Source organism: Hydra vulgaris, chromosome 10 (genome assembly GCF_038396675.1).
Source record: "Hydra vulgaris chromosome 10, alternate assembly HydraT2T_AEP".
In the NCBI taxonomy this organism is placed as follows: Eukaryota; Metazoa; Cnidaria; class Hydrozoa; order Anthoathecata; family Hydridae; genus Hydra; species Hydra vulgaris.
The window spans coordinates 247,911-260,831 of record NC_088929.1 but is presented as its reverse complement, the minus strand read 5'-3'; the positions used below and the strand labels follow the sequence as shown (position 1 = coordinate 260,831).

Below are 12,921 nucleotides of genomic sequence, written 5' to 3'. Positions count from 1 at the left end.
AAAAACTCAATCGATTATTGTTTAATGGATTATGCTGTTAGTGTAAAGAACAAAAAAAACTCAATGTATTATGATGTTAGTGTAAAGAATGAAAAACCAGTGATCCTAATACTGAAGTCATTGTAAAAACAAATTGTGTTCTGTTGTGTATATTTGTAGAAAAGGATCATTAGAGTATACTTATGGTTACATAGTATTCTCATTTTTTCAATTGTGGTAAATTGGGTCATAGAGTAATAGTAAAACATTTGGCTTAAATGTACCTGATTAATTTTTATTGTTCAGCTTATTTAGCCTATAACAGTGACTTGTGACAGCATAAATTAAAAAGTTATTCTTTGACTTTGAAATTTATATATATATATATATATATACACGTGTGTGTGTTTGTGTGTGTGTGTGTGTGTGTGTGTATATATATATATATATATATATATATATATATATATATATATATATATATATATATATATATATATATATATATATATATATATACACACACACATATGCGTGTGTATATATATATGCTTTAGGAGAGATGCAACCTGTATTTCTTTCTCCTAAGCGCTTTGGTCATAAACATGCAGCTGTTGTTGAAATGTCTGCTTGTTCAATCAGACAAATCCTTCATAAAGAACTAAAATTCCATCCCTATAAATTAACAGTAGTACAGGATTGAAGCCCCTGTGATTTTTCTGCTCGAGAAAATGCATGTGAGATGCTACTCAACATTCCTCAGGATGCCATAGTTTTCTTCACTGATCCCACTTCCACCTTTCGGGATGTGTTAAGCAGAACATGTGTTATTGTAGCCCAATTAACCCCAGACAGCTTCATCATCGTTCCTTACACTCAAAACATTTTACTGTTTGGTGCCTGATTCTGCATGTTGAAATAATTGATCCATGGTTTTTTAAGAGAACAACCAGGCATTCACTGTGACTTCAGACCGATATGTCTCGATCTAAAGTCACAGTGACTGTCTGGACACATCAAACTTGTTTGCCTGATTTAACCCCCTACAACTTCTGCCTGTGGGGTAACCTCAAGTCTACAACAATTGTCTCAATACCCTTAATGAATTGAAGAACAACATTTGTCACACTATTGGCAACATACCTATGGATATGCTGCAGAGAGTTCAAAATAACTTTCAAAATTGATTGAGACAGTGGATTGAAAATAATGCCAGCTATTTGCCTGACACAATTTTTAAAACTAAATAAACATGAATTTCCAATGCTATCCTATATGTTGTTTTAAGAATATAGATTATATTTGTAAATATCGTTATTTTTATTGAGTAACTAAATAAGTAAATTCCTCTGCCCCATCCTTTGTATATCTATACATGTATGTGTGTATATATATATATATATATATATATATATATATATATATATATATATATATATATATATATATATATATATATATATATATATATATATATATATATGTATATATATATATATATGTATATATATATATATATATAATTTTATATATTTTCAAATTTTGGCCTTGCACTGTGTAAAAAAATTAAATCCTTAACATTTTTAGGTATTAGTCCCGTTCGATTATTTGCAACAGTAGTACCTTTTGTAAAGAATAAGTGTTTGACTGGAGTGAACATGCTGGAATAAATAATATATTTTTTGCCTTATGAGCTAGTACGGAAAGTGTTCAGCTCTGAAACCATTGTAATGGATTAGATGAAAATGGTTTGGTATTAGGTCCTACTACACCTGAAAAAGTTTTATTTAATTTACTTTCTGCTTTACACTTTGATATCTTTGCATCAACATGCTACTGAGGATTTTTTTTCTCAGCAATTATAGGAATATTGGAATATTATATATTATATTGGAATATTAAGGAATATTAGCGTCATCATCACCATCTACATCCATTATTGCTAATATATTTTGAAAGCTGTTCCTGTTAATAATAATGCTAGGATGTGCTGCTGGTTGTGGAGGATTATTGACTTTTGATACTTGATTGTTTTCAACTGCTTGTATTGTCTATTATTTTAATTTCTTCTAGATAATTTTAGTTTTATATATATATATCTATATCCATAGGTCTGGAAAAAATCAGTTTTTAGTTAACAGTTCATCACTAAATATTTTCCTTTAGGTTATTATTTTAAAAAATTTTAATCTATTTAACTATGAAATTAAAAATTAGAAATTTAGTTATAATTTATAACATAAGGTTATGTGTCACTCATATAGTTTTAGATGCTCTAGCGGTGTAATGTTAAAATGCTTGCTTCATACTCAAGAAGTTATGATTTTGATTTTCACCATGTCAATCACGCTAAACTTGATTCTCCGTGCAGTGGCCTTATTTGTCGAGATTTATATTTCGGAGTTCAAAAGTTGAGAGAGTGTTGTAACCACAATAAAGTAGCCTCCTAGGTTGTAGTGGCGCTCTGGGCCTTGGGGAGGTGAATAACATTAAAAAAAAAAAGATTAGAAGCTAGTCAATGGAGTGACAACTTAACAAAATTAACAAATAAAGCAAAAATCAAACAGCCGTATTAATACGTTTAACATTAATTATTTAAATATTTAGTATAAAACAACCAAATGTAAATAAATTTTAAAATTAGTTTATGTTATTTCAAAAAATATTAAAAAAAATAGAAATAATAAAGATAGCAAACCAAATCATAAAAGTAAAAAACAAAATTTTTTGAAAAATGCGAACAATAATAATAAAAAGCAAGTCTAACAAAAAAAGAAAATGAATGAATGCGAGAGAATTAATTTGTGATATAACGCAATGTTTAATAAGATATGTTAATTAAAAAATGTGAGAGAAAACAATATTGTAATCAAACATAAATTAGAAAAATAAATAAAAATATATGTTAACAGATAAAAAATTTATACATACATTTTTACATTTTAAATGATGTTACATATATTAACTAAACAACAGTGAACAACATGTATAAATCATAAATAACATTTTCTAAATATAACAGCTCAATTTGTAAAGAAGAGTGTAAATAATAAATATATTTAGCAATATTCATTTGCAAATACAAACAGCAGATTACAAATATACAAAAATACATGACAATATTAACAATAATATAATTTAAAAAATTATTCTTACAAATTTTTTTTCGATAACAATACTTTTTGCTTATAGAAAAATCTTTATTTTTCTGTTTTGAAAATTTTACTTTAATTTGGTTTCTTTTTTTGTCTTGTTTTTTTTTTTACTTTTATTTGACTCTTATAAACTTGTTTGAACTTTTTTTTTTACTTTTTTATTGTTAAATGAAAAACATTTTGAAAGTACCTTTTTTAATGTCATTGCAAAGATTAAAATTATGCATACACAAAAATGGAAATTTTCGCCAATTTGATTTAAAGTTTTTGACATGTTTTTTTAAATTGTGTCACTATTTTTGATTTTATTGATTAATTTCCTACATGGATTTTCTTTATAATTTAACTATTTATGAATACTAAATTTATAGAATTGTTGCCTAAAAATTACATTTTGTCATTTTGTCAAATTGTCATAATTGTAAGTAATTTATTGAGATATGAATAAATTTTAGACTTGAAAATAAAACTATAAAAAAAAAATCGATTTGTTTCCCCCTGCAGCAGCTTTGTTCCTCAAGGTTCGTGTTTCGGAGTTATAGAGTTAAAAGAGGGTTATAACAACAATTAAATAGCCTCCTTGTCTGTAGTGGCCTTCTTGGCCTTGAGGAGGTGAACTAACAAAAAAAAAAAGTGTTATTTAAAATAGTTCAAAGTAGCAAACAAATTGTGGAATAAGTTTAAAAAGAAGTATATTTATACTATTAGAACCAAGTTATAATATTAGAACCAAGACTTCTCTGAGTTATGAGTGTAATTTTTTAATGAAATTAGATATTTCATCTTCAGTAACAGGGTTGATGAAGAACACTTTAACACTAGTGCTCGCCAATTTCTTACTCTGGATTCTATTCTTTATCTCTATAAATCTCTCATTTATCCTTGTATGTAATACTGTTGCCATATCTGGAGTGAATGATGCCTTTCTCTTTTAGACAAGATGCAAAAATGCAATATGAACATAGTTGGACCTGCACTTGAAGCCAACTTTCAACCATTGTCACATCATTGTAATGTTGCTTCTTGATAATGAATCTCGTAATGTTGATCTCAATCCATCTTTCCTATAAATGGTAAATTACTATAATGGGTGCTGTTGTAAAGAGTTAGCGCCTCTTGAGCCATCTACTAAAATTCATTCTTGTGTTACTTATCATTCAACTCATCTTTTTACTGTGACTGTTCCTAAGTGCTCTAAAAGTTCGTCTAGTTTTTTCCTCGAACATCATTTCTTTGGAATTCGCTCCCTTCCTATTTTCCTGATTCATATAATTTGCAATCTTTTAATGGATTTACTTTACTTTAAGTTGTTAAAAAAATTAGATCATCAGTGCAACCAGTGATCAGTGTGATCAGGGATAATACCTCTGTATTGAGGTATTATCCCTGAATTTTCTGGATCTTTTTCTAAACAAAATGTTAAAACATTAAAAATGTTTTAACATTTTGTTTAGAAAAAGATTCAGAAAATATACAAAGTTTTATCAGATCCTGCTATTTCAAGATAAACATATTTCTTTATTTGTAAAAGACAATATATATATATCTAGGACTCCAGAGTAATTTAATTTAACGAGGAACTCTAAAATCACAAATTAAGTCTCTGAGGTTCAAAATACTCCGAACCTCAGAGACAGAGGTCAATATTATTATGGAGCCTTCCGTCAATATTATAATGGATTTTATTTCATTCATATTCATTATGTATTTTATTTTAATAAATACATATACATAAATATATAAAAAATTTCGTATAAATACATATACATAAATATATAATAAATACATATACATAAATATATAAAAAATATTTACATATTTTATTTTGATAAATATATATACATAAATATATATAAAATTTCGGGTTTAAATTTAACAATAATTTTTTCTAACTTTTTTTCAGGGTCTGTGTGGTGATGTTGAGAAAGGAAAGTTACCTTTTCCCTATGTAAAGACATATTTATTACCAGAAGCTAATAAGGTATTCTTTTTGAACGTCTTTAAAATTATTTTACATTACTAACTTCACTTATAATTTTAGACATCAATCAAGTTTAATCGATATCATATATATATATTTATATATATATATATATATATATATATATATATATATATATATATATATATATATATATATATATATATATATATATATATATATATATATATATATATATATATATATATATATATATATATATATATATATATATATATATATATATACACTCCTAGATCTATTTTACAGTGACATGCGCAAAAGTATACCACAAAAAAAAGAAAGTCACGCTTCCCCACAGTGATATTCAAAAAAAATGTTACCTTAACGTTTTTTCTTTTGTTGATTTTACTCAGTTTTTTCACCTCAATGTTAAACATCACTGTGAAAGTCAGCAACTATGAAGGAAAATCTTAACAGATGTTAGCGAAATAAATGATTTTAAGTTAATAAGACGTGAGCCTAATGTAATATATTAAAAATCTTTGTGTCGTTTTTAAGTTTTGTGTTTGGCATTAAGAAAAAAATAAGAGTTTTAGTCAAAGAAAAATCACCTCTAAAAAAATCTATATTTTTTAGTCGTGCATTTTATACACACACTATGTGCTAAAAGTTTTGCAAATAAATAAATATAGTTGACTAACTCCTAAATATTGTTTTTGATCATAAAAATAATAATATATGCATATAAAAACACTTAAAAACTATCAAATGTACAAACTGTCACCATATGGTATTTATATGCAAATTTGCCGTTTTATACAATAAACACTCTCAAACTGCATTTTCCATATCTCCCAATAAAGTTATTAGTTGGATGCAAAATTTATTTTTTATATTATTTAAATAGATACTTAAAGCTAGGTAAAGTTTAATTTATAATGCACAAGCAAAAAGCCAAAAGTCAGAACATTAAGGTGACGACAAATAGTTGCCTTAACACAACTGTCACCTTTTAGCGCGTTTTTTTAGCATGTTTTATTGCCATTGAGTATATCTAGTGATATATATATATATATATATATATATATATATATATATATATATATATATATATATATATATATATATATATATACATTTCCCTCCTTTTAATAAATGGTACAAAATTTTTAACTGAAGTACTATTAAAGTAACCTATAGCTGTACAAAAAATATAGAAAGAATTATAAAAGGCCACAATGTTGCATTAATTAATAAAAATGAATTGTATTTCATAATCTGAGCTTGCATCATCATGCAATAATATGGTATCACTAGGATCAATGAAACATACTGTTTTTATGTTCGTTTTTTTGGTTTTTAATTTTCATAATAACACTTTTTTTTGGTTGTTTTTTTGTTTCTTTCTCTTCAATTTTAATTTCCTCTGGAGTATCTGTAATCATATCTGAGGCCATTTTATGATTCTTAGATTTTATATTCTTTCTAGGACCTGATTTTAAAAAAGCCCTTACAATCAGGGCTAAACTTTTTGATTTTTTTTTTTTTTTTTAATTAAGATTTGTTTATCCCGTCTGAACTCATTTTATAGTAATTTTTATGTTTTTGTAACAGTTTGTTTATGTTTTTTGTTTGTATTCATGGCAGATATTATTGCCTTCAGGCATAAAACTTTAAAACCGCTAATCAGTTGTTTTTATTCATCAAAATAATATATATATATATATATATATATATATATATATATATATATATATATATAATATATATATATATATATATATATATATATATATATATATATATATATATATATATATATATATATATATATATATATAAGGGCCCTGCGAATCACTATTTTTAGTTTCGAATCGAATCACGATTCAAAGCAAGTCTTGATTCACAAATTGAATTGAATCACGAGTCCAATAAGCATTTTGAAGAAATCTAAGTATATTTATATATATATATATATATGTATATATATATATATATATATATATATATATATATATATATGTATATATATATATATATATATATATATATATATATATATATATATATATATATATAATACTCTTTTGTTCGTTCCTTTATAAAATGATTTTGTCATAATTGAGCTGGTTCTTCTTACGATCCTCTTTTTTTTCTAGACAAGATCCAAAAACACATTGTAAACACAGTTGGACCTGCTCTATCTTCCAAGTTCAAGCCACTTTCCCATTATTGTAAGGTTGCATCTTTTTCTATATTTTCAAATACTATCATGATTACTACTTAAACCAGCTATCATCTCTTTATACCAAAGTTCATTCTCCCATGACTCATCATTCAGCAAACTTGCTTCTTTTTAACGTATCTGTCCCCTTAGGCTCTAAAAACTTTAGTTCATCTATTTTTTTTAGTTCATCTATTTTTTCCTATCAATTTTTATTACTTTGGAACTCACTACCATTTCATCTTTTCCTGCACCACACTACGCCACACTGTTATCAAGTCTTTCAAGTTTTCTATCAATCACTTTCTTACTCTTTAACACTATTCTTTGTTTTCTTGTAACTACCAACCTAATAGAGGTCGCTTGCAGACTTTTTGAAAATGAATTAGTTTCAAAAAACCAAACTAAATTAAGTTAAATCTACTATGTCGAATTTTGCTGTCTAATTTCTACTATGTCTAATCTTACTTTGAATAGAGTAAGTGGTGTTTGACTCTAGGTCACGATTTTGTGTTTCTGCAGAGAACATCAATTAAAAACAAAATTATTACTAATATTGAAACTTTTGTTTTATGCATACAAACTGAATAAATCAAAACAAAAAGAAACTTGAAAAAAAATGAAACGAAAAGAAAAAAACTTGAAAAAGACTAATTAAGAATCAAGTTAATAGATTATGTGTCATAACTGCTATTTAACGCAGTCTCAAAGCTTACAATCAACACTCCTTTAATATATCTCCTAAATATATTAAGTATATCTCTTAAATAAGTTTATCTCTTTAAAAAAAGGAAAAGATTTTGGATCATTATACAAAAAAAAGGGCTTATTTTAAATTATATGACCAAATAAAAAATCAAAAAATGTTTCACAAAGACCTAGGATCTTCCATAAGTTAGACAATTGAATATATGTTGATGATATTCAAGTTTCACGTGATGTAGCTATTTTTTATTTGTCCATAACCAATTATTTCTGTTATTGTTAATATATCAAACAATGGTAATTTTAAAACATGAACATAATTATCTTTTGTATAAAATTGAATTTTCATCAAGTTATTTTTTAAAATAACATAAATTCCAAATAACTTTACTCTACTTTTAGTCCAAAAAGATTAAAAGAAGTTATGCTGAAGCATTATTACATAGTATAGAATGAAAAGCCCTTAATATAGCCATGTTTCATGTATTCAAACGAAAAACTCACAAATATGCTAACCATGCCTTCTTTGATGACAGAAATGTCAAATTTTTCTATACAGCATAAACATCATTCTAAACATTCCAAATGCATAAAACCCTTAAAACTGCACAACTGAAGTTTCTAAATACTTACATTACAAGCTCAATTCTTAACAGTAGTAACTTAAAAAAGATTTAGAAATAATTTAAAAGATTAGCTTTTAACATGAACATTTTAAATTAATTTTATAAATATTGAAATTAATTTTAAAAGTTTAAAATTAAACAAAGGTTGTATGAGTTATTAAATTTCAAAAATTTATTATGTGATTTTTTTATTAACTTTTTAATTCTGTAACTAACAACAAGAATAATCTTGTAACCTATTTTGTTATTTGTAACCCTGGCAGGCAACAAAAAAAAGAACTTCTACTTTAAAAAAAACAGCTGATCCAGTGTTTAATGAAACTCTTGTTTATCATGGTATATCAGAAACGGATATTCGAAGCAAAGGTTTGAAGTAAGTTTTTTACTATAACCATTATGTTGAAAAACTAATTTATATATATATATATAAATATATATATATATTTGAATTTTTTTTATTTAGTTTTAATAAATCCATTGCTATTTAATTGTTACTATTTAAAAATGGATATCTTTTAAAAAACAAGAGAAATGAGAAGTTTAAAAAATTGTTAGGTATTTTTGAAAATAACAAAATGATAGTATATTAGGCTTTTTATGGAGTTAAAATCTCATGTTGTACATTTTTTTTTATTCTTATTTGCAACTCTCTCTAACCTAAACTTTCTCTACACCCAAATTCTCTCTCCACCCAAATTCTCTCTCCCAAAAATTCTCTTCACCTAAACTCTCTCTATCCAACCTCTCTCTACCCAACCTCTCTCTTCACTCTAAACTCCAATATACAAACGTGGAGAAAAAGATTGAGCTTGGAACTTCTAGATAAAAAGAGATAAGAAAATTGTATTCAGGAATTTCTTTTTGCTTTTTTTTTATTGACCTCCCCAAGACCAAGAGAACCACTACAGTTGAGGAGGCTACTTTTTTAGTTGCCACCCTTTTTTAACTCTTTAAATCCAAAACACCAATTGTGGCAAACAAGGCTGCTGTGCAGAGAAACAAATTACAAATTAATTTACTGTCAAGAAAATATAAAAAGGAAAATTAAGGATCTTACTGGGACTAAAAATGATTTTTAAAATTGTTTTTCTTTGGTTTATTTAAAATAACTTTTAAAAGACAAATATGAATCTTTTAATAAAACTGGGATGTATTTCTAGCTCATATTAGATTTAAAGTTTCTCTTTATTTTTATAAATAACTGAACAGAGAGTAATTTAGTAGTGCTTATAAACTTGTTCAACTTTTAGTTTGTTGGAGGCTGACCATTTCCTCAAAAACAACTTAGATGGGCTGACCATTGTTTAAAATTCAAAACAACAGTTAAAATTGTTTTGGCTCCAAACCCTAAACATTTTTTCTTAAAAAAGAATGTGAAAAAGTGACTGTCTGCCTCAATAGATTGGGGTCAAATATGTATTTGTATTTGAATTTGTATTTGTATTTAGTAAAATTGAGCTAATTTTGCGTATTTGTATTAATTGTGTATTTGATGAAAAAATTTCTAAAGTATTTGTATTTGTATTTGATTGAAAGGTATTTGCAGTTCCATAAACTAGGTTAACCTGTGTTTTTTAAAGAAATACCAAAAGGTTTGTTGTTTTAAATTTTTTTAACAGTAAAGTAAATTGAAAATTTGTTTTTAAAGGGTATTTGTTACAAAACTTGTTTTCATTCTTCTAAATAATAGACCATTTTATCACTCTTGTCTTGATAAAATCTTTATATATATATTTTTTTTTTTGCCTAAAATACAAATGTTTGTATCTGGAAAATACTGATTACATATATTTATATTTGAATTTGTATTTTGAAAATGCTGATTGAATATATGTTTGTATTTGGAAATCTATAATTAATATATTTGTATTTGATCAAATGTATTTCACCAAAATCCTGTGACTCCCTAACCGCTAAAATTGTATAACCTAATATCAATTCAATGGGACTGACCTTTTTTTTATGTTTAAAAAACATGTTCTTTCTTTGTAAGATTATATTTAGTTTTACTGTTTTATCTTTTTAATTCAGTGTTGATGACAATTACCTTCTTTGCAGTCTTTGATAGTAACATGCTTGGCTTGGGCATACACGTACATACCCATTCACCTATTTGTTGTGAAATCAAGTTTTGAATCATTTAACTATGTGTGCTATAGTTTAGCAACAACTTCACTCAATCACCTTTTTATTTTTTCCAAGAATTTTTCAATGCTATTTTCGATCAAGTTTTTATCCATCTGCCAAATTTGGTAATTTTAGTGAATTAAATGTTCATCGTACTTAGTGGCTTATCTCTAGTGTCTTTGACTATGCTGACACAGCTCAAATTTCTTCAGAATTGATTCAGAATTTTTTACCTTTCTCAAGATCTAACTTAGATCTTACCAAAACTTCTTATACAACTTCTACATCAGATTTTCCATGTCACCAGTTTTGTAACTACTATCTATTATATCATCACTTTTTATTACTACCTTAAAGCTGATTAAGCTTTAAGGTAGTAATAAAAATAAGGTAGTAATAAAAATAAAACCATAACAAAAAAAATGGTCTCAGCCATTTTTTTTGTTATGGTTCTTAGGCTGATGTTTTTGTCTTTCTGCTGTAAGCCTACTGGGCAGTCTCTCTGTCTCTCTGCTGTAAATTGTACCTTCTGTGCAGTCTTTTAGATTCAGGTACACATTTTTTCCTCCCCATTAATTTCAAGTTAAGTCTCTATTCATTAAGTTTCATTATTAAGTCTTATATTTTATTTCAGAAGTTAAGTTCTAGAAACTTTAGGAAAGTCTTTAGTTGTGTGATTAAAAAGTTTGAAAATATATTTGCTCAATAATAAATCTCACTGATGTACTTGTGTCAATTATAAGACAACTATTTGTTAAAAACTTTCCTAAAAAAATTTTTGATTGCTTTTGACATTTTAAAAGCTTTCTATAATGCTTGGTATTCTCTATAAACTGATTTCATATGATATGATTTCATATGATTTCATATTCTCTATAAGCTCATTTCATATGACTTTCTGTGGTTACGAAGATTAAAATCTTTTGTTTTGTTTTGTTGTTGTAATAATATTGATACATTGATGATTGAACTATTGGGATGAGAAGACTATTTTTCACTTTTAATTTCTCATGAAAACTTTTTGTATAAGGTTATACAAAATATATACAATCCATACCTAAGTTATCATCTGCTAAGTTTGCCTTTATTTTGCCTGCCTCTTTTTTTCTGATTCTAATCTCTAGTGTTTCAATTTTTCAATTTTTTCAAATTTTATTTGTTCAATTTTTATCTGTTCTTATGCAGAATACTTAAGTCATATTTGGCTGACTCTTCTAATATCTTTCCTCTTTTTTAGCTGCAAAAATTAATTATTAATGTAGTTAGACATGCTATATCTACCAAGCTCCTGTTACATCATTTTAAATTTGTGTATGTATATATACACCTTACACAAAAAGTTAAAACGCTCCTGTTTTTTCGAGATTAAAGGTAAGTTTAGAGTGGTCCAAAGAGAAATCACAAGGCAGAGTTTTTTTTATTTTTTATTTTAGGTGATTATTAATTAAGAAAAGGAAAAAAAAAATTTTTTTGAAATTAAATATTAAACTTAAGTAATCAAAAAATTACTAAGAAAAAAATGCAGTAAAGTTTAAACGCGCCTACAATTTTTTAAAATTGAAATATATTAATACGGGATATGACTCTATTGTTTTTAATACATGCTTGTATTCACCATGGCATTGATTCAATTAAGTTTTCTATCATCTTGATTGGTATTTTCAGCCACATTTTGGTCAGTTCTTGTTTGAGCAATTCGTGACTAGTTATTTGCTTTTTTGTTAGTTGATAATCCAGCTAGCTCCATAAATTTTAATTGGATTGGCGATCATGCTGGCTGAGGCAAGAGTTGAATATTACTTTCAAGAAAGTAATCAGTGATTGAATGTGCTGTATGGCTGTGGAGCATTGTCTTGTTGAAATAACCATTTTTGATCAGCCTGGAACAAATCGTGACTAAGGATAAGTGCATTTTCTAAAATGTCACAATAATATACAAAAAAAATTTCATAAAATATACAAAAGAAGATTAAAACATATTGTTTTAATAATCTTCTTTTGTATATTTTATGACAGCCAAGATCTGAGCCTGATATACATTCCCTTATGCCGACGGAACCTCCACCTTTTTCAATATGGCTTAATAGGTGTTGCTTTAACTATTTTTCCATATTTTTTGCGATGAGCAAATCTATATTTTTCTGTTAATAATTTTGAAAT

General features: G+C 26.1%; 1 protein-coding gene across 1 annotated transcript in view; it reads left to right on the top strand.

The window, feature by feature from the left end:
* Positions 1–12,921, top strand: part of LOC100214314 (rabphilin-1) — an 85,235-nt gene that overhangs the window by 61,372 nt on the left and 10,942 nt on the right. Inside the window, exons 10-11 of the mRNA XM_065807015.1 lie at positions 5,038–5,115; positions 8,898–9,007. Of these exons, the coding sequence (XP_065663087.1) occupies positions 5,038–5,115; positions 8,898–9,007 (188 nt within the window). The remainder of the gene's footprint in view (positions 1–5,037; positions 5,116–8,897; positions 9,008–12,921) is intronic.